Genomic DNA, 20746 nt, shown 5'->3' with positions numbered 1-20746 from the left:
GCATGTTATAGCTTTATGAGAGGCCAATTGTATAGAAAATCCTTTCAAGGCCGGCTGGCCCGATGCTTAGGAGCATCAGAAGCTGATTATGTCATGAGAGAAGTCCACGAAGGGATATGTGGAAATCACTCGGGCGCAGATTCTTTGGTGCTGAAGTTGGTACGGGCAGGATATTACTAGCCTCGCATGGAACAAGATGCCAAAGACTTCTTACAAATATGTGATAAGTGCCAACGCTACGCACCACTAGTACATCAACCGGCAGAACCCTTACATTCGGTTCTGTCCTCATGTCCGTTCATGAAATGAGGGATGGACATCGTCGTACCGCTGCCGCCGGCTCCTGGAAAGGTAAGTTTTTTTTTTTAATTTTGACTGACTATTTTTCTAAATGGGTGGAGGCAAGTCCTTATCAGAATATCGGAGAAAACGAAGTGGTCGATTTCCTGTGGGAAAATATAATTCGCAGGTTCGGAATACCAAAAGAGATAGCATGCGACAATGGGCCACAATTTATTGGTACAAAAGTTACAAAATTCCTCGAAGATTTGAAGATAAAGAGGATCACATCTTCTCCTTATCATCTAAGTACAAACGGTCAAGCGGAGTCAACAAACAAAGTGATTATTCAAAACCTCAAGAAAAGGTTGGAAGCAGCAAAAGGCAAATGGCCCGAAGAATTGCCCGAAGTTCTATGGGCCTACCGAACAACGGCCAAATCAAGTACAGGAAAAACTCCTTTTTTTCTTGTGTACGGTGTTAAATCCCTAATACCGGTTGAAGTAGGTGAACCCACTTTGAGATATGTTCGGGCAAATCAAGAATCGAATAACGAAGCGATGTTAATCAACTTGGAACTGCTCGAAGAACGCAGGGACTTGGCGCATGTAAGAATGGTAGCTCAAAAGTAGAGAATGGAGCGATATTATAATCGAAGAGCCAACTTACATTATTTCAAAGTATGAGACTTGGTTTTGAGGAAAGTAACCCAAAATACCCGGGAGCTCAACGTAGGGAAGCTAGGTCCAATGTGGTAAGGTCCCTACCGGATTTTAGCTATCACTGGGAAAGGTTCATACGAGTTGGAGAACCAGAATGGAGACAAGTTGCCTAGCAACTGGAACGTGGCACACCTCAAAAGATATTATTGCTGATGAACATTATTCAAGCGGAAAGTATGTGTTGCACTCTTTTTCCCTTCATTCAGTTTTTGTCCCAATTGGGATTTTCTGGCAAGGTTTTTAATGAGGCAGCAACAGAAAGTATACTACGAAGACAGCAACAATAAGACCTTTGATAGCAAGGCAAACAAGCAAGCTTACACTCGGGGACGGTTAGATAATCGTCACCTTCTATGTAGAGAAGCTCCCTCATCGCTAGCTTCTTCATCATCATCAATCATCATGGTGTCTATGACCGGCCCGAAAGGAGGACCAGACGTCATCGCCATCGGAGATGACTCGGGGCATTAGTCTTTGCCCTCTTATTCTTTTCCCCGGCCGCGAAGGAACGTCTTCCTCTTTGGTTGCTTATCCTCCGGCCGGGGACTTCGTAAAGAAGAGTTTGCTCCTGAAACAGGCTCAGAGATACCTGTTCGAGTAAGTTCTTCCTGAAGCAGCCTCGCTGTATAAGCAGGATCAGCCAAAACGTCCTCCTCGAAGACAACAATAGAGCCTGCAGGTAGACCTAATTTCATGAACAAGTCAGAAGGGTTCAACCAAGTTCTCCATATACAAAAAATAATGGAATCAAGGTAAACTAAAACTACCATAATATTTGGCCTTCCACCCTTATTTAAGGGTCAGTTCTTTCCATAAATGAGTTTCGGGCGTCGTGACGCCCAAGATCTTCTGAACCCATCGGTCCAAACCTCCCACTGCCAGTGGGATCCATCGAGTTGCTGAAACATGCGAAGGGTGAAGAGTTGATACGAGCACACAAGATATCTAGTAGAAATAAATACAAAAAAATGAGCTTACGAGTGCGGTTCCAAGCGGCCGGAAAGGATGAAGCCGTTGTCGGAATGATGTCATTAGTGGCAACTGCAACAAACCATTCCATCCACCCGCGGTCGTTGTCATCATCCATGCTAGACAACAAAGCATGGTGGACACGCTTGCAGAAGTTTATCATTCCCCCGTGGAAGATTTTGGGGGAATAGAGATTCATCATATGAGCTAAGGTTAGCTCCTCTCCAGTCTCTTGGAACAAGCGACCGTCCTCCACACTGAAGGACTTACCTGTGCCAAACATACTTGGTAGCGAAGGAAAAACTCCGCAATCACGGAATCAAGCTCTCCACTCAAAGAAAAAAACCCAAAGTAAATGGATACATGTAAAAGTATGTAAAGTCTTTCTTGGGAAGGGTCACTCGCTCTGATAGATCAAGAGCAATAATATCCAACTCATGGCAGCGGTAGTCTTCCTTCACAGCAGGAATACTGGAAGGACGAATGGAAGAAGGGTACCTACTAACAGCCCATGGACGAGGGTTAGAAGTAGGAAATTTCTCTTCAAGATCCTTTGTGGTACTGAGTTTTCTTGGGATGATGGAACCTACCATTAGAGGAACAGAGTCCTCGGTTTTGTTCTTGTTCTTTGTAGAACCAGCACACTTGGAGGAAGAAGCCATCGAAAAAGAAGAAGGAAAAGGTTTTGAGTTTGAAGAGAATTAGAGAAAGGATGGAAAACAAAGATGCAAATCAGAAGCTCGAGAAATTATGAAACGCAAAGGAAAAGAATGTTGCGTATAAGTAAAATTTTGGCGGCTAAATTCATGGCCATGATTACCTTGATAATTGGAAAACGTTGTGCTGAATCATGGGATGACGTGTGTTCGGGGCATTAAATGCGGAGAGACGTGCGTCTAATCAACTGTCACAAACCTTCAGAGGGAGTTATAGTAATTCCCGCCAAAAAAGATATTTCTACCAACTTCCCGGTAACACAAAGTTATGTCACCAGAAAGCGGGGGGACTATCTGTATAGGGTAAAATATGATATGGCACGTGGTCATATAAAGGGAGGACATGTGGAACCCAAGACGGGGATGGCCGAAGACAGAACGCAATCATTCTGCTTGTCACCGGAAATGATAACATTCATAAAGGTGTGTTAAATGCTCTACGCCCGGTAATATTTAATAGAGAATATTTTGCAGCATTAAGAGCGACGGTCCGTTACAGAGAATTTGGCATTTATGCTCACCATTACGTCTTCATCAATGACCCTCATAATTGACATAAAAGGAAGAGCACGATCCTATGAACTTCTTCCCTAGACATAGCTATAAATAGTGAGCTTAGTTATCATTGTAAAGGACACGAATTTTCTGGCTAAACTTATACTACATTCTATACAAAGCTTAATACAATCTTACTTTCTTGCTTTTTGATCCCATCATTGCTATGCCCGGAAACCTTGTTCCCGGAACTGTCATCTCTGCTGTTTCATCTACATTTCAAGGCTAAGTATTGTACATTTCTTCAAGTATTGCTTTATTTCAGGATCAAATTAGTTTACTTGTCTAGAAACCACGCATAAATTCAACTATACCGTTTTACAGGTAAACAATTTTCTTGTCTCTCTTGACCGAAGATGAGCAGTTCATGTTGGCGAACCACAAATTAAAAAATAAGATCACTGGTACTCTAGTTAATTTCTACGGAAAAAAGATTCAAGTAAACTTCTACAAGTATTTATAAATCTAATGAAAGTATTCCACTCTACCATTGTAACTTAACACAGATAAGTTAGATTTACAATAGCTGAAGTAGTCTTCCAAGTATGAACTGCAATGAGAAAGCTAGTTATGAGAAAGTATATTATGATTATACAACTGAGAACTCAAGAAAAGAGTCATGATATTTGTAGTTTTACAACTGAGAACTCAAGTGTATTGTCATGGAACTTTTAACCAACTAAAAATTTAAGGAAAGAGTCATGGAGGTGATTTTATAATTGAGAACTCAATTATTGTATCATGGAGTTTGTAGTTCTACATCTAAGAACTCCAGGAATTCAAGCTCTATGAATTTTTCTGGATTTAACTTGACATATCAAACCTCAGGAAAAATTTATGTAGTTTGAATTGATAAGTGTTTAAACTCCAATAATCGTTCTCGGAATTTTTTCATGTTTTGGCTATGAATATTTTTTGTCAAGATTGTATTTCGGCATTAAAGAGTTGCTACTTGTTTACCCTAAAAATTGAGTAACAATTAAACTTATATTGTGGTTTTAAGGATATGTGATTTAGACCAGCACCAATTGATAAGCAGCGAATTAAATAGATAAATTGGACAATAAGATAAATCAAACTGGTCTGCCAATAATGTCTTGACCTCGATTCGAGATAGTCTCGAGGTTAATAAGAACAGTAGAGGATGGAACAAACAGTGATGAACAGTAAGTAAAAGAAAATAGCGTATATGTATATTCTTATCAGTGAATAATAATTTTCCCTTTCACAAGTGAATGGGATCCCTCTTTATATAATAGATGAATCCTAAATAAGGTACAACTCTAATAACGGAAGTAGATCCCATGATTGGCACTAATAACTGCTTTGATTTGATCTGTTCTGGGATTTCCGTCGGGATGTTCGACCGGTTACTGATATCTCGCCATTCCGTTATTGCCTTACTCGAAGTCAGTCATGTTTGATCTCGATTGTTGTCGGTCTCAATCTCAATGAACACTTCGATCTCTCAGGCGTGGTGTTCTATCTTCAAGATCGAGCCCCGATCTATTATGAGGTTACCCTCGAGGCAACTCCCCTGCCAACGAAATCGGGTATGCCCGATTTCGACCGTATACAGATAGTCCCCTCGTTTTTTGGAGTGTAACGAGAAAAAACGAATTTGAGACTTCGATTTAATACCTCGATCAATTATAACGTCAACATCATGACGTAAGCGACATAAGCGATTCAAGCATCGCGTCTGCGTAGTTCCTAAGATCATTAATTAATGCCAGCTGATGGTCGGCCACCAGTGCTTTCAAACCGTCAAAGTGGCTATTATAAATAGACCACCTTCATAATCTTTTCAAACTTTACTTTCAAACTTCTTCTAATCTTCAAAAGCTCTTCTATTCTCTTCAAGTCCATCAACTTTGTCGGTTTCCGTTTGCCAATCTCTTATTAAAATGCAAATTCCGCCTTTTCCTTCCTTAAACCTCATATAGCAATGGCAAAAACATCAAAAACTGTTCTTCAAGAACAAAAGGCCTCATCATCGCTGCCGGCCGGTGACAAAACACCGGTGGAGCCACGTATCGAAGAGTGCATCTCCGGGCCATGTGAACTTACTTCTGATTTTAAAGTCAAAAAATCCTCTTCGGTTCCTGGCCGATGCGAGCTCATGTCTAGATACATCTGTTCGATATCCGAAGGCGATCTCGAGCAGGTAAAAAAGGACTGCCACTGGGAGAATAAAGAGGTAGTGATTCCTACCCCCGAAGAGGACATCACCACTCATGTGAAAGGGTTCTTAAGTGTGTATACTTACCCTTTCACACTAGGTTCGGTCGATCCTGTCATAATCGACTTCTGCCGCCAATACCGGGTAACCCTAGGCCAGATCTACCCTTCTTTTTGGCGCGTTGTCATTTTGCTCATATTCTTCTCGAGCAAGATCGAGGGGATGTCTTTCACCCTCGATCATCTCATTAGGCTATACAACCCACGTCTTTATCGGGGCGGACTGATAAGGCTTTAGCACCGGGCCATGAAGGTGCTATTCTCGAGCATAGATGAGGACAAAGACCGAGGATGGATGTGCCGATTTGTCCGAGTCAAGACCTCCGATTTAATCCCCATCGAGAAAATGACATTCCCCGAAAAATGGAACATGAAGCGTAAGTAGAACTTCACCGATAACGTTTGATTACTTGTTATGTTTCCTTTACCTCTTTTCATCTATATTTTTCTTTATGGTACAGCTTCCCCCTGGTTTCCTGGTGCAGTCCCGGACCTTACAGGTTGGGTTCGACAACTGGTTTCAACCTCTTCGTATGCTGAGCGCTCGTGGCGTGATTTGGCCAAAGGCCGATAGGAGGCCAAAAATCATGGTAAGTTCTCATGTTCTCGTTTGATGCTTTCCTATGAAATACTTCCTTTTATCTTGATTTTTTCTCATACAGGTCTTGGAGATAATGTCGTTATGAGGCTGCCTCCCCTCGGGGGGGAAGAGGAGGTCCCTAAGCCGACCAAAGACAAGAAAAGAAGAAGGGCCTCGCCACCAGATACCCAAAAGCACAAGAAAAGCAGGGCTCAAAAGTTGAAGACTGATCTCTCCGTTCTGCCTGCCGATGTAGTCCAAACGCTACGAGATAAAGACGAGGAGGGAGAAGATGTCAACTACCTGCTGGTGGCTTAGAAGAGGGAGGGCATCAAAGTTTCGAGAACTGCTGAGCCGGTGATGGTCAAGGAGGTTCGGCCGCAGACCGAGGTGATCTCGAAGGAAGGTCCGAGCAAAGTCCCCGAGTCATCGAGTGTTGAGGATGCCTCATGCCATGATGAGAAACCGGTGGGTGTGCTCGAAGGGTCTAGTTTTGAGGCCCTTCAAAGAGAAGAGAAAGCCCCAAGTGACTCGCTTGGGGCAATTAACATTGATGATTCACCGCCTGGCCCCACGTTCTCTGAGGGGCAGTTTCGGGATGCCCGATCCATGGGGACGCCCTATGTGGGGACGGACCCCGAAAGGGATGATATATTTCGCGGTTGCTTCACGGGGGTCGATGATGTTTCCGACCTGGACGCATCACTCCTTTTTGATGAGGCTCAGCAGCTTCTGAACCAAGTGAGTTTTACTTGTGGTCGATGATGTTACCATGTGTGCGTTTGTTCTTATTTCTCTAAGTCTGATTTCCTTTCTTTCTGCACAGGCTACGATGCTCCATCGAGAAGAGTCCTCCAAATACCGGGCTGAGCTGGCCCGATGTGAGGCTGATCTCAAAAAGCTTATGGAGGAGAGAGACGCCCTCAAACTCCTCTATGTGAAAAAAGAAGAGGAGATCATGAGTATTCGAGCCGAGCTGACAAGAGCTCATCGAGATCAACTTCGTGAGGAGGCCAAGATGAAAGAGGTAGATACTTTGGGGTGGAAGCAGAGCATGGACCGTCTCGCCTCAGAGAAAGATGCGGCTAGGGCCCAACTGTCTTCGGTTGAGCGTCAATTCCAAAGTGTGAAGGTGGAGAGCTTGGCCCGAGCCCAGAAGGTTGAAGAGCTCGAGACTCGATTGGCCGCTGAACTTTCAAGGGCCACATCCGAGGCAGAGGCGCTTGTGGCCTCCTACCGAGCCGACGCTGAAGCCGCTAATACTCGGGCAAATGAAATTTCTGACGCTGCTGAGGTTAGACTGTCCCGTGTTGCCTAGCATGCTAGGCGCCAGTCTCGAAGAGAGACTCTTGAGGAGGTACATGCTCGTGGCTTCGACCTCATGGCTGATATCGAGAGTGCGAAGGTTTTGGAGGACGAGCCTGGAGTTTTGCTTTCCGATGATGAAGACTCTGCGAGTGGATCTGAGAGCGTAGGAGATGAAGATGAAGCTCCCGAAGATGCGGCTCCCGAGGTGGACTAGGCATTTAGGATTTTTTTCTCCGCTTGTTTTTTGTGTAAGACCCTGTGTGGTCTTTGTAAATACTTTGCATATATGAAAGATTCCTTTTCTTTTCGTTTCGTCTCCGATTTCTGATTTATGATAAATTTTGTTTTGCCTTTGCCTTGTGAAGACTTTGTTGCAATCGGGTTACTGTAGCCTCTATAATCGAGTGAGCAATAGCTCAAACTTAGAGTAGAACAAACCCTTAGGTTTTTTAGTTAAGTGAAGGCGAGTCCCCGAGCTCAACAATATGTTCGGGATTTTGATTTCGGATGGCTTGATCGAAGCCGTAATTATACTGTTTTTATAGCCGAGTTCGAGTAAGTTTCGAGCTCACAGTAACAGACCCCTTAAGGTTTTATATCAAATAATGAAGAATCCTCGAGCTATATTCAAGTCAGGTTTATTTGAGCTCGGATTAGTGGAACCCTTAGGTCCGAATTGAGTGAGAACAAAATCTCGAACTCTAAGTGTATTGGCCCTTAGTCTCTTTAGATTGGGCCGATATGGCCTCTAAAAGATGGCTATTTTTTTCCTTTTTCGGCTTAGAAGACTTAGTAAAATATTTCTTTATGTCTTAACACGTATTCTTTACCCATTGGATTTTTTGAGGGTTCGATGTCGATTGAAACCCCTTTGCTTTTTGTGCCTTAGCACGTTTGTGTTAAGATAATTTGATACCTCTTAAGATTTTTTGAGGGCTGATTTCATCGAAACCCTTTTGATTACTTACCGAGGGTAGCCTTTTTTAACTGGTTTTTCAAAGAATTCGAAGGCCTATTTTTATTGCGGGATTCGGACGTCTCCGAGCCGCCTTAATTTGGCCGTAGCCTTTGGGTATGCTTCTTGGGCTTACTTCTCAATAACACTTCGAACTTGTTCGAAGTGTTAGTCCCCGAGAATGATGGCCTTGGTCTATAGATTGAGGGGTGCCTCTTTGAGGTCTTATAAATTTGAGTTTAGATTATTCGAATATGTCGATCGTCGACGGCAGTCCCCGAGTGTACGAGGTATATTTGCACTTGGCCCTTAAGCCATTTCTCACAAAATTATAAGTATGGAGCTTGTATAGTAGAAAATTTTCTTTGAGACACAAGATGTTTGGGGCAACTTACAGACAAGCCAAATCCATCCAGAGCCAAATAACGTGAGAGCTGCTTCTGTAAACTTCTCTCTAAAGTTGGTAAATGAATGCTTTATAGAATGAATGCTTCTGTAACTTTATAGAAAGAATGCTTCTTTGTATAATTTATACATGCGTACATGTTTTGCCATCGGGGATCGACTAATCTATACGGACACGGTTCATTCAACCGTTTGGTCCATTACAAAATTTCTCTACCGAGACCCTTTGACACGAAATAGTTCCCTCAAAAGTGTAACATCCGAGGGTGATGCCCCCCAGTATTCGAGAACAGAAAGATTTGGTTTCTAGCAATTATATTATGTTTTCTCTTCTTCTTTTTTTTCTCTCTTTTTTTCTATGTTAAACAATGAACGAATGATCACTTTTGAACGAGGGAAGATCATTAATTTTTTTTAGCTTTTTGTAATCAATAAACAAAATAATATATATCAGAAGCGAGTAGATTGAATTGAAAACTATGTTAATCCATTAGAAAGTTTAGGAGCTTTGAATTCAAAAATTAAAATTTGCAAATTATTTTTGTTTGTATTAGGTGTTGTACAAGTGATTGAAAATATTCTTTGGAGTTTATATCTCAATTTAAGAGAATTTGGTAAAGATTCAAGGTGATTTTGGTTGAAATTTCAGATTGAAACTCGGAAAAGAAGTTATAAATAAATTGAATATATTTTGTATGTCGAGTGTAGAAACAATATACAAAATATCTACAACTTACATAATTGTATACAAGTTGTATATAAATCGTATGTAAATTGTAATTTTTGACCGGATTATGTACAAAAAATATGTATGTAAGTTGTAGATAAATTATATATTTTGACCGAATTTGTATATATTTTATAAAAAACTTTAGTTACTTTCTGTAAATATGAATAGTTTGGACAAAATCGGAATAAGTTTAAAATCTCGTATATACACAAAAAAGTCCCTTTTAATTACGGGGCTGAAACGTGGCTGGCCGGTGCTATTACTATTTACTACCCCTTTTATATGGGCTTATACATATTGGCCACATGAAGTAGCCCAATAGATGACGTATGGGCTTGTAGTGTTTATTCGCTCAGATGACATGGACAAAAAAAAATCTTGAAGCTCCATTATCTTCTACAGTCTCGTCGATACTTGAGCGGGAAAAGGAACTGACAAAGTGGAATTACAGAACCAAAAAAGCTTACAGTGATAGCACCACACCCATAGAAGAAGCGAAAGAGAGTGCAAGCTGATAATTGAGGCAACAATTTAGCTAAAAGAAGTTATATAGAGAGGTCATTCCCCGCATGTAAGTTATTTGCACCTCCAAACTTGCGCACAACCTGTTTGTTGAAATGGCTGATATAGCAAACCACTGTACTAAGCTAAGTGCTTCTCCTATTCCTCTCTGGATTCAATAATGTTAATGTTTTGTTTGCAGTGACGTTTTCTTGAGCTGTAAGATAAGCAGAGGGAAAGGAAATTGTAAAGAAAATGAGTTGGTCTTCTTGTAGCAGTCTTTGCACTTCAAGTTCTAGACAACTGTTGGTGACTACTGATTTATCGAGCCAACTGAACATACCCTCTAGACTATCAAATGTTGTACGTAATTCGGACTCTACGTCGTGCTTATTTTGTATCTTCTCTGTATGTAAGTGTTAAATGGCTGTGTTACAAATGCAGGGTTTGAGGCAGAAGAGAAGCCTTCATGGACATCACGGAGTACCAAAAGTTTTTGCTTATTATGGCCTTAAAACCCCACCTTATAAGCTTGTAAGTTTTATGTTTTTGGCTTTTGATATTCGGTGTTAATACGCCATGCGAACTAAACCTGGTATTTAAGGGGAGAAAGATGGAGGGATGGACCCATTATTCCCGAGCTTCAAAGGTTGCTTTGGTCCTAACTGTTTGCACTAGACAGATTTCTGTGTCATCAACAAAGAATAATAATAATACTCCAATAACAATGCCAAAAGTTAAAAAAAAAAAAAAAAAAGAGTAAAACAAAAAATAGCACCTAGATATTATATTTGTCAAATTTACATATACAATGTCCTAATGGCTACTAATTTATCCTTCTGCCCTTGTAGGATGCACTAGAACCATATATGAGCCAAAAGATGCTCGAGGTACACTGGGGAGAGCATCATCGTGGTTATGTTGAAGCTCTTAACAAACAGCTTGAGAAGAATGACATACTTTGTGGATGCACCATGGAGGAACTTATCAAAGTGACATACAACAATGGAAATCCATTACCTGAATTCAGTGATGCTGCCCAGGTATTGGCATCGAGACTCTATCATTTCATCTTGCATTTGCCATAGATTGGTTTCTTTCTTCTATAAGATTTTTACAAATTTAGCATAGTTACACTGGAAGGTAAAACATATCTTCCATTTCGAATCATGCCTTCGTTGACAAATAATTGGTGGTTCTTTTTATACTATGTGTACCCAATATCGTGAGCGTAAGCATCTTTTGTTCCAATACTTTAAATGGAAGGCCTAAGCAAGTCACTTGCTAGGAAGCCAGATATTATTGTTAGGTGGGAGTTCTCCATCTGCCTTTTGCTAGAAATGTGTTAACAGATATACAGGAGCCAGAGTGATGAAAAAGATCCTCTATCTATAGTTCCTGATGCTATAGACGTACGAGTGTTAATTGGCGGAACCAAGAGAATTTTTACCTGGAAAAGTATTTAGATACATGAAATCATATCAAAGCAAAAAGTACTTCATGATGAAGAGAGACCTGAAGAGATCTGAAAAAACCTTTGAGAGGAGCAGAACTAGCAGTGTTACTTTCCCAACACATATTAGTTGATTAAATTGTAATAATCACTTATGCAGTGGCTTATATAGTTTTCAGTCCATAAAATCATGTGCGGTCTTTATAAATTACATTGTGATCTCCTGTTCTGTCAACGTCCTAATTTACTTCAAGGTTTCCATTGCAAACTACCCTCCCCAGATCCCACTTGTTGGGTTCCACTGTGTTGTTGTACATTTAAGTTCAAACAATATAGCCAATAGCTCGAGGCAGTTAAAACAATCTTCCCTGCGTCTGGCATGGTTCTCTTCCTCTCTGTTTCAACTTCTTCCCTCCTACACTCACTCTCACCATGCCTACCATTTTCTGCAAGTTGCGTCTTATACTCTTATGTCAGATATGTTATACTACTGAAGTTATTTCTAAATGGAAGAATGTAATAAAAGTCATTAGGAAATTCTGTGTTGAGTATTGCAGACATAATATAAATAAATTAATGTGGCTCTCTCTAATAGGTTAAGCTTTTGGATGAGTGGTCATACAATCCAAGATGGTAGGTCTAGCATTTGAGTCTCACTGCTACCATCTTTGAAATATTCCATGTGCTTGACCCAAAAAATAGATTAGGCCCAAACATGAGGATATCAGACATGAAATAAATAAATGCATTCCTTCTCTAACAACTTAAATTTTTTGATGAAGTTATCACAAAATTGAACATTGAGTAATCCGATGCTATAGACTAACCTCCGTTCCAATTTATGCGATGAAGTTTGACTTGCCACGGAATTTAAGGAAAAAAAAAGAGAATTTTTTGAAACTCTTGGTCTTAAAAGCTTTATAGGGCCATAACATTTATGTTGCTATAAAGATTTCTCATTAAGGGTAAAATGGGTAAAATGAAAAGTTTAAAGTTAAATTGTTTCCCAATATAAAAATGTGTTATTCTTTTTGAAACAAACTAATAAGAAAAGTGTGACATAAATTGAAACGGAGGGAGTATTTGTTTTGCAGACACGTAGTATAAGCAAGAGTTGGTATCTGCACATTTTGTTGCATGCCCTGCCACACATCCCATTTCATGCTCTTAAGTTCAGCAAAGATCCTGTTATATGGGGCGGAATGTTGTCAAGTCAAGACATCTTATATTCAAAAGTTAAAAGTTGCGGAGATGAGGATGTTGAGATGGATGTGTGGTCATACTAGGAAGGATAGGATTAGGAATGAAGATATTCAAGATAACATGGGAGTGGCCTGTGTGGTGGACAAGATGCGGGAAGTTATACTGAGATGGTTCGAGCACATGAAAAGGAGAAGCATAGATGTCCCAGTGACGAGGTGTGTGAGATTGGCTATGGCGGGTCCAAGGAGAGGGAGAGGTAGGCCGAAGAAATATTGGGGAGAGGTGGTCAGATAGGACATGGCGCATCGTTAGCTTACCGAGGACATGACTCTTGATAAGAAAGTATGGAGGCTGAAGATTAGGGTTGTAGGTCAGTAAGTAGTCGAACGTACTTCCTTCCCTAGCTGTAGTACTAGTGTTATCCCGGTGTTCCCTATTTTTGGATAGATATTATTACCCGATGTTTCCTTTGCTTCGTTTTTTTTTCCTGGCTGTTGTTACTATTTAGTTGTCCGTAGTTCTTTGTCATAACTGCTGTGATTATGTTTTATTGAACCGAAGGTCTTCCGGAAACATCCCCTCTACCTTCACAAGATATCACAAGATAGGGGTAAGGACTGTGTACATACTACCCTCCCTATACCCCACTTGTGGGAATACACTGGGTATGTTGTTGTTGTTGTACGTTCAGCAAAGATCCCTTGCATGTTTGGTATAGAAGAAAGAAGCATCTTTCTTGTGTTATAGTATAAATTTCTGTCTGATAAGCTAAAAGCTTTTTGTAGATTGCAACCTCCAGCTTCTACTTTTTCACTTATGTTGTACAATATTTTCTTTTATTCCGAGTGAAAATACTCTTGGAAATCGATACTACTAAACGTGCTTTATGTATACATACGAGTCCCTTGAAAATGTTGATCTAGAGGAATAGAAAGCAGCTTAATCATAATAAGGGTTTTGATTAGGCTGCTTTTATCTTTTAAAGTCCTCTTTTAATTTCTAAAAGGCAAAAGTTTGAATGAGGTAATCCTGCCATCCTGAAAGAAACGTCCCTTCATTATCTTCCAACCTTTTGATCGTATGCAAGCCAAGTGCTTCAATTCAATCCTGTGTTAGCGGATGCCTTCTCAATTTAGGCTTGATGAAGCAGTTGGCTTTTTGGTACTCATCTATATGTTGGTGAAGAAAAGGAACTCAATATGGAGACATCCCAACTAGGAGGGGTTGGCTATACTTGGACATAGGAACAATTTTTCGATTTGGATTTGGATTTGGATTTAGATATGTAACTAACTGTTGAAATTGGCAACAAGACAGTTGGAGCCCACAGTAAACTTGACCGGGAAGCATTCTGTGTCTACCAATAAGAAGAGAGAAGACCTATTGGAGAAAGAGAAATGTGTTAAAAGGAGTCTACAAGAACAAATATTGTAGAATGTACCATCTGGATTTTGATTATGAATTTTTATCAAAATCATATCTCTGAGGATTTCCTCAACAATTTTTCTGTTATTCAATTTCTGTCTTTAACTTTTTGAATTTTCCAATCAAGAAGAAATTCAGCTTCCCTTTCACCTAATTCGTCTATATTCTATGAGCCTAATTTAAACAAGGACAATACTTATGGATCTTATTCATTCCAGGTATGGAATCATGATTTCTTCTGGGAGTCCATGCAACCGGGAGGCGGTGACATGCCTAAATTAGGACTCCTTCAGCAGATTGAGAAGGATTTTGGTTCATTTACCAACTTTAGAGAGAAGTTTACAGAAGCAGCTCTCACGTTATTTGGCTCTGGATGGATTTGGCTTGTCTGTAAGTTGCCCCCAAAAAATATAGTTTATGTTCCATATGGATTTGGCTCTCACGCTTGTTTGCTTTCTTCTTTGGCTGCTCTTTTATTCTAATGAGAAAGCTGTAGTATTTGGGAACTAGAATTTATATTCTTTTGTAGTCTTCTTTTAATATAGTTTCAATCGTCTTTGCATATATGTTTCTCAAAACCAAATCACTAATTAAATTTATTGAGGGACAGCTGATGGACATTTGAATAGCTAAACTATTTCATGAGGATAACTCGTGCTTTTTGTTTTTCTTACTCTATTAAACTTCCACTTCCCCATCATTTTAAAGTGTTTTTGACAGTTAAAAAATGAGAAGGATCAAGCATATATTTTGGCCTCAATCTCTCTACATAGTGTGTATGGACTGAGTTCAGAATGAAGTTCTGGATTTCATATTGTCCGTCGACTCAATTCTTGTATGATCATGACGATTAAGTAGATGAAAGGTTTAGCAAAAACTCTAATTTCTTGTCATCAACTATCATTCAAACATGGTCATTTTTCTCTGCATTTAAATATTCATGCTTCTGCAAGACCCCTAAAGTTTTCATCGCATGACCTCCTGATTGATCAGTTGGAAAGTTTTATAGCCATTGTCAACCACAGTTGAGCAGTCCATGCATCTCCTTTAAGTTCTTCGATAACACCTTCAATTTGATTATTTCAGTGAAGAGAGAGGAGAAGCGTCTTGCAATTGTTAAAACATCAAATGCTGTCAACCCTCTTGTGTGGAATGACATCGTGAGGATTCTTTTTCTTAATGTTCAATAACTTTTAATACTTCCTTAGAAATTACATTTTCTTGATTACAAGTATTTGCATGTTCATTTGGTATCTCTTTGATTCTGCAGCCCCTGATCGGTTTGGACTTGTGGGAGGTGAGTTGTTAGACAATATTTTGCCCTCCTTTTCCCATGTACATTTCACTCTGTCTCTGAAAGAAATCTTAAACCTTTTAGAGTTTGCATTCCACATGCTAATACTATTATATTGAGAAAAGATATTCATCATTACTTGCTCTTCCCGTTTTGCAGCATGCTTATTATATGGATTACAAGGTAACCGATAGTTCTTCCCTTTTGCTTTCTACAAGGAGATTGTTTCTAATGTGCCCGTCTTTGTTTCCTCTCTTTTCACAGAATGATAAAGCAAAGTATGTTAATGTGTTTATGAATCACCTTGTCTCTTGGGATGCGGCATTGGGACGCATGGCTCGAGCACAGGCTTTTGTAAATTTAGGCGAACCCAAAATCCCTGTTGCATGATATGGTTCTTTACTCAGTTCTTTCAGAAAATGCATGTGCAAGAAAATGTATTTTAGTACAAAAACCTTCTGCACAGGCTTTGTTCCCCGCCACAGAAAGTGCACCGTAAGTCCTGTTGCGCGACACGGTCTTCTCTTAACAGTTCTTTCAGCAAATCCATGCACAAGAGCAGGTATTTTTAGTAATAAAACCTTCTGGATTTGCTTCATTCCTTAGTGGAAGGTGCATTGTTTTGGAACAAGTCCAGCTAAGTAATTTGGAAAAATGTTTAATGGAGCACATGTTAGATTTCTTTCTACTGTGGATCAGCGCAAACAGATTAGTGCTAGCTCGTAGTTTGAAATAGATGTAGGCGAACGATCAGCAAGCAATAGTATCATGGGATATGTATTTTGTGCACTGAATGACTTCTGTAGACTGAGCAATTGGCTTTACAAAAATCAATGGGTTGATACCATTTCAGTTTCATAATATATGTCTATTATTTTGATTTTGGAGCTGTCACTTGTCAATACTCCGCTAGTAATATTGCCAAACTTGCGGAAAGTATTCTTTAATTCCTCCTTACTGTTATCTTTGGTAAATTGTTCACACATACGTGGTTGAACTTTGCATTTCTCGTTGCAGATTCTCCACTTCGTTAGTAGAAAATATTGGACATGTATTCTCCTAGCCGGATCCAGGATTCGAAGGTTGCGGGTGCCACCATGTTATGCATACAGTATACATGCCAGTAGCTACAAAGACAGATTAGGAATAATGGGTCGGTTCAGTTAGTTTTTGGTTAATTTGAATAGGCCTTTCATTCACAAAGCAAATAAGTTCGATTTTAGTTCAAATTTTTAACGCTTAATTTAAACACATTCTAAATAAAAATGCAAAAGAAAAATAACATTTCATGAAAGAGCGCATCCAATATAAATATTTGCTTAAAGAGTAGCTTAATTACACTATATATTCTTTGTTTGACTAGATTAATTTACTTGTATTGTTCTTTGTTTATTTTTCCATCTTAATTGTTGAGTTATATGGCAATTATTTTCAAAGAAAAACTTTCAACATTCAACCTATGATATTCGACTCAAAACGACTATCAATCAAGCCATTTAATTATTTTTCAAAATCCAATAGAAGATATTGCTCAAATTATATTCCAATATATAAATTAATATCGTTTCATTAAAAATAAAGAAATTATATGCTAATCAAAATCAATTCAAATTACCTATAGAAAATAATTGTTCATAAAGTAAGGTATAATGATAGAAACAAAATGACTTAAAGTTAAAAAAAATGAAAAAGAGAGACTTAGCAAGTAATAAAAGGAAGAAAAAGAGGGAAAAAATCGAAGAAAAAGAAGGAAAATAGGTGAGGCCCTGGGGCTCAACTGAAAATAAAGAAAATCTTAATAAGTAGAAAAAAGGAAAAATCAAAGGAGCTGCTCCAATAGGGAATCAAACTTGTATTCATGAGGTCAAGGAAAGCCTTCAAAGGGAAAGCTGAACCAATGGCACATGCTTCCACTTTGTGACTTCTGGATGTCATTCTATCCATATATACGTTTCTTCACATATATATTATGTACATAATAAAAATTTTAACGAAGCGAGTGGGTGACGTGACACCCGTATCTCATAAGATAGATCCGCCCCTGCTCCCATGAGTGAAAATACCACCGTACCATTTTTTTTTAATGGAAATTATCAACTGCTTTAGACTCTGAAATTGCAAGGACAACATTTATTCGCTCCATTAACTCATTTGATATCGCGACTTTCAGCCCACCCGTCATGTCATGTTGCCGGGTAGCTTATTTGCCAATCTCTGCCATGTTAAATGACTAAGAATAAGTGTAAAGGGTGAATAGCAAGGCAAGTCGCAAAACGGAAGAGTAAAGAACATCAAAATATTTTTATATATTTTCGGCTCAAATGTTGTGGTTTTTGAACTTGTCACTATGAATGCATGAATGATTAGATTTATCATTTTTTTGTTGGCCCAAGTAAAGGATAGTTTTGAAGATTGACAAAGGAACTCAGTGATGAACCAGGTCCATCACTGGTAGGCATAGACACGGGCAGATTCAAAGCACATGAGATGCAAATACAAGAGATAAACGAAATCTGAAATAATAATAGATATCTCCTAATCGAAAAGTTTGCATAATTGATAAGGAGAATGACTCCTTACTCAACGAGAACATTATCCAAGATAAGGAAGGAGTTAAGAGTTGAGATTAACTAGAACTCTTCCACCAAGGAAGAGTAGCATTAGAACTCTAGTTATTTTCTACTCTACTAACTCTATAAATCGCAGGATGTTCTCATTCTACAGGTGACGCACAAAAGCAGAAGTTAAACGTGAATTGAGAGCAAAATAGCAAGACATTTTACAAGCAGTTCGTGTGTGATTCAAGTGTGCGAACCTGAAACTACATGAACCAGATAGAAGAACCAGTTCCAAGTGTCTGTCTTTTACTCTAGTTCAATTGTAGTAGGTGTTTTCATATTGTACCTTTCATCTTTATCTAGAGACAATTGTAATAGGTACTCAGAGTATTCAAGTTAGAGTTAACTTGAAGTTGTCGCAACAGTTAGAGGCTGTGTGCCACAACGAGATTAGAGTTAATCCTAGGTTTACAAAAGTATTTTGTAAATGCAGTTTTTGGATCAGTGATTTAGTGGAGAGTTTGGGAAAATCCTACTGGGAAGTAGGTCGTGATTTTTTCACCTTTTGAGCAAGGTGTTTTTCACGTAAAAATTCTTGTGTTCTTTAATTTCTGCATTTATTATTCTGCAACAGTAGGATAAGGAACACATAGAAGAACCAGGTCCTTTTATAATCTGTGCACGCGAAAAATTGGATACCACACAAATCACCCCCCTCTTGTGTGGTATTGAAGTTAAAATAACAATTGGTATCAGAGCAGGTTATCCTTGAAGAGGCTAACACCTTAAGGAGAAGATCAAGATGAATGCACCACCTGGAAACTGGGAAGGGCAATCCACTGCTAGGCCACTACTTTTCAATGGCTAATATTACTCTTGGTAGAAAAACAGGATGGGAGATCATATCATAGGAGAATACTATGAACTATGGGACATTGTCACAGATGGTCCACTCGCTACTATAAAGATAAATGCCGAAAGAGAAGAGGTGCCAAAAACAAGAGCTGACTGCACTGCTGACGACTTGAGAAAATGGGAGAAGAATGCTAAAGCCAAGAAATGGTTTATTTGTGAACTCGGTCCAGATGAGTACAACAAAATTTAAAGTTGTACTACTGCTAAGGAAATTTGGGTCACTTTGCAAGTGGCTCATGAAGGAACATCTCAGGTGAAGAGGTCCAGAGGAACTTTACTATATTCTCAATATGAGAATTTCTCTATGAAGGAAGGGGAAACCATCCAAGATATGTATACAAGGTTCACCACACTAACAAATGAACTTAAGTCTCTTGGAAGGGTTATTCTTGAAGAAGACAAAGTTGAGAAGATTTTGACAAGGGTTCTGCAGTCTCATGGGAGAGCAAAATCACTGCTATTCAGGAATCAAAGAACATTGCCACTCTTAGGTTGGATAAGCTAATTGGAAATCTCATTGCTTATGAACTTAGAAGGCAAACCATGAAGATGGATGTACTCAAGAAGGAAAGGAGCTTGGCACTCAGAATCACTGAAGGTTCTGATCTAGAGGAAGATGAAATGGCTATGATCACAAAGGATTTCAAGAAGTACCTGATGAGAGGAAAGGGTTCTTCGAGAAGTGGAGGCTACAACAAACCAAGGGTTACTGAAAAACAGACCAATGAGGGATGCTACAAGTGTGGGAAAACTGATCACCACATCAAAAACTGCCCTCAATAGGAAATTGAATGGAAGAAGGAAAGAGCTGAACGAAGAAACAGAAAGAAGGAACAAGTTCATCCCAAGAAGAACAAAGGATCAACAAAAGCTATGGTTGCTGCTTGGGGAGAAAGCTTAGATGAGAACTCAGATGATGAAGATGGAGATGAACAAGCACTTATGGCAATTGGAGAATCCGATGAGGAATCTAAAGTAAGTATAATCTATCTAAAAGACAAGATTAAATTTTTGTCTAAAGAAAGGCCATCTGAGTTACTTCTAGATTTCATTGATGAATATGAGGATATAAACAATGAAAAGAAATAGCTGTCTAAGGAATGTGTGATTTTAAAAGCAAAGTGTAAGAACCTGGAACTTAGAGTTAGTGAGACTGTAAGTGAAAATATTGCACTAAAGAACCAGGTTCATGCATTTGAATCAAATGTCCTAGAACTTAGATCTGAAAACCTAAAACTGAAATTAGGAACAAGTAAGAAGACAACTGATTGCACACAACTCACTCTAGAAGAAAATGTAGGTAAACTAAAAGATGAGCTGTATAAGAAGGATGAGCAGGTAAGAATTTTGACAAAGGATCTAGGCAAGGTCAAGCATGAACTAGACAGAACTTGTAAATGGAATAGGTCCTCTGATGCACTGTCATGGCTACAAGAATATCATGGTAGCAATAGAAGAGGAATTGGCTTTGGAAATATACCACCTAAATGGGATCCCAAACGCGAGTATCTCACACTTCTTGAGAACAAAATTTGCACACATTGTGGTAAGACTGGTCACTATAAAAGTGAATGCACTGCAAAAGAAAAGGCTAGTTAAAAGAATAAAAAGTTTGTTCCAGGGAAAAATAGGCTGCCAGATTGAGCTAAAAAGAATTTGATTCATCCTTTTACCTATAGAAAGGGACCCAAACTAGTTTGGGTTCCTAAGACTAACCCCTGATTTCCTTTTGTAGGTCCAAGTGAAGGGGAGCAACCAAATATGGTACATGGATAGTGGCTTCTCAAAGCACATGACAGGAAGCAAGAACCCGTTCCTTTCACTTGAGGACCTCAAAGGAGGTAATATCTCATTTGGAAATGGGAAGAAAGGTGCGATCATTGGGGTTGGTAAGGTAGGTAAGACTGAATCTCACTCGATTGATAATTTCTATTTGA

General features: G+C 39.2%; 1 protein-coding gene across 2 annotated transcripts; it reads left to right on the top strand.

Moving 5' to 3' along the window:
- Window positions 1-9780: 9780 nt before the first annotated feature.
- Window positions 9781-16216, top strand: LOC107797648 (superoxide dismutase [Fe] 3, chloroplastic-like). Of its 2 annotated transcripts, XM_016620551.2 has the most exons (9): window positions 9781-10031; window positions 10164-10324; window positions 10406-10495; window positions 10813-11004; window positions 14261-14432; window positions 15129-15202; window positions 15313-15339; window positions 15496-15519; window positions 15601-16216. In XM_016620551.2, exons 2-9 carry the CDS (start codon window positions 10217-10219, stop codon window positions 15724-15726), a joined length of 813 nt encoding a protein of 270 aa, XP_016476037.1. In that variant the 5' UTR covers window positions 9781-10031; window positions 10164-10216; the 3' UTR covers window positions 15727-16216. The 2 variants fall into 2 exon arrangements, with proteins under 2 accessions (XP_016476037.1, XP_016476036.1); XM_016620550.2 differs by having other exon boundaries at window positions 15496-16216.
- The last annotated feature ends 4530 nt before the right edge of the window (window positions 16217-20746 follow it).

Source organism: Nicotiana tabacum, chromosome 13 (assembly GCF_000715075.1).
Source record: "Nicotiana tabacum cultivar K326 chromosome 13, ASM71507v2, whole genome shotgun sequence".
Lineage (NCBI taxonomy): Eukaryota > Viridiplantae > Streptophyta > Magnoliopsida > Solanales > Solanaceae > Nicotiana > Nicotiana tabacum.
The sequence above is the reverse complement of the archived record's forward strand: the minus strand, read 5'-3'. Positions and strand labels throughout refer to the sequence as shown.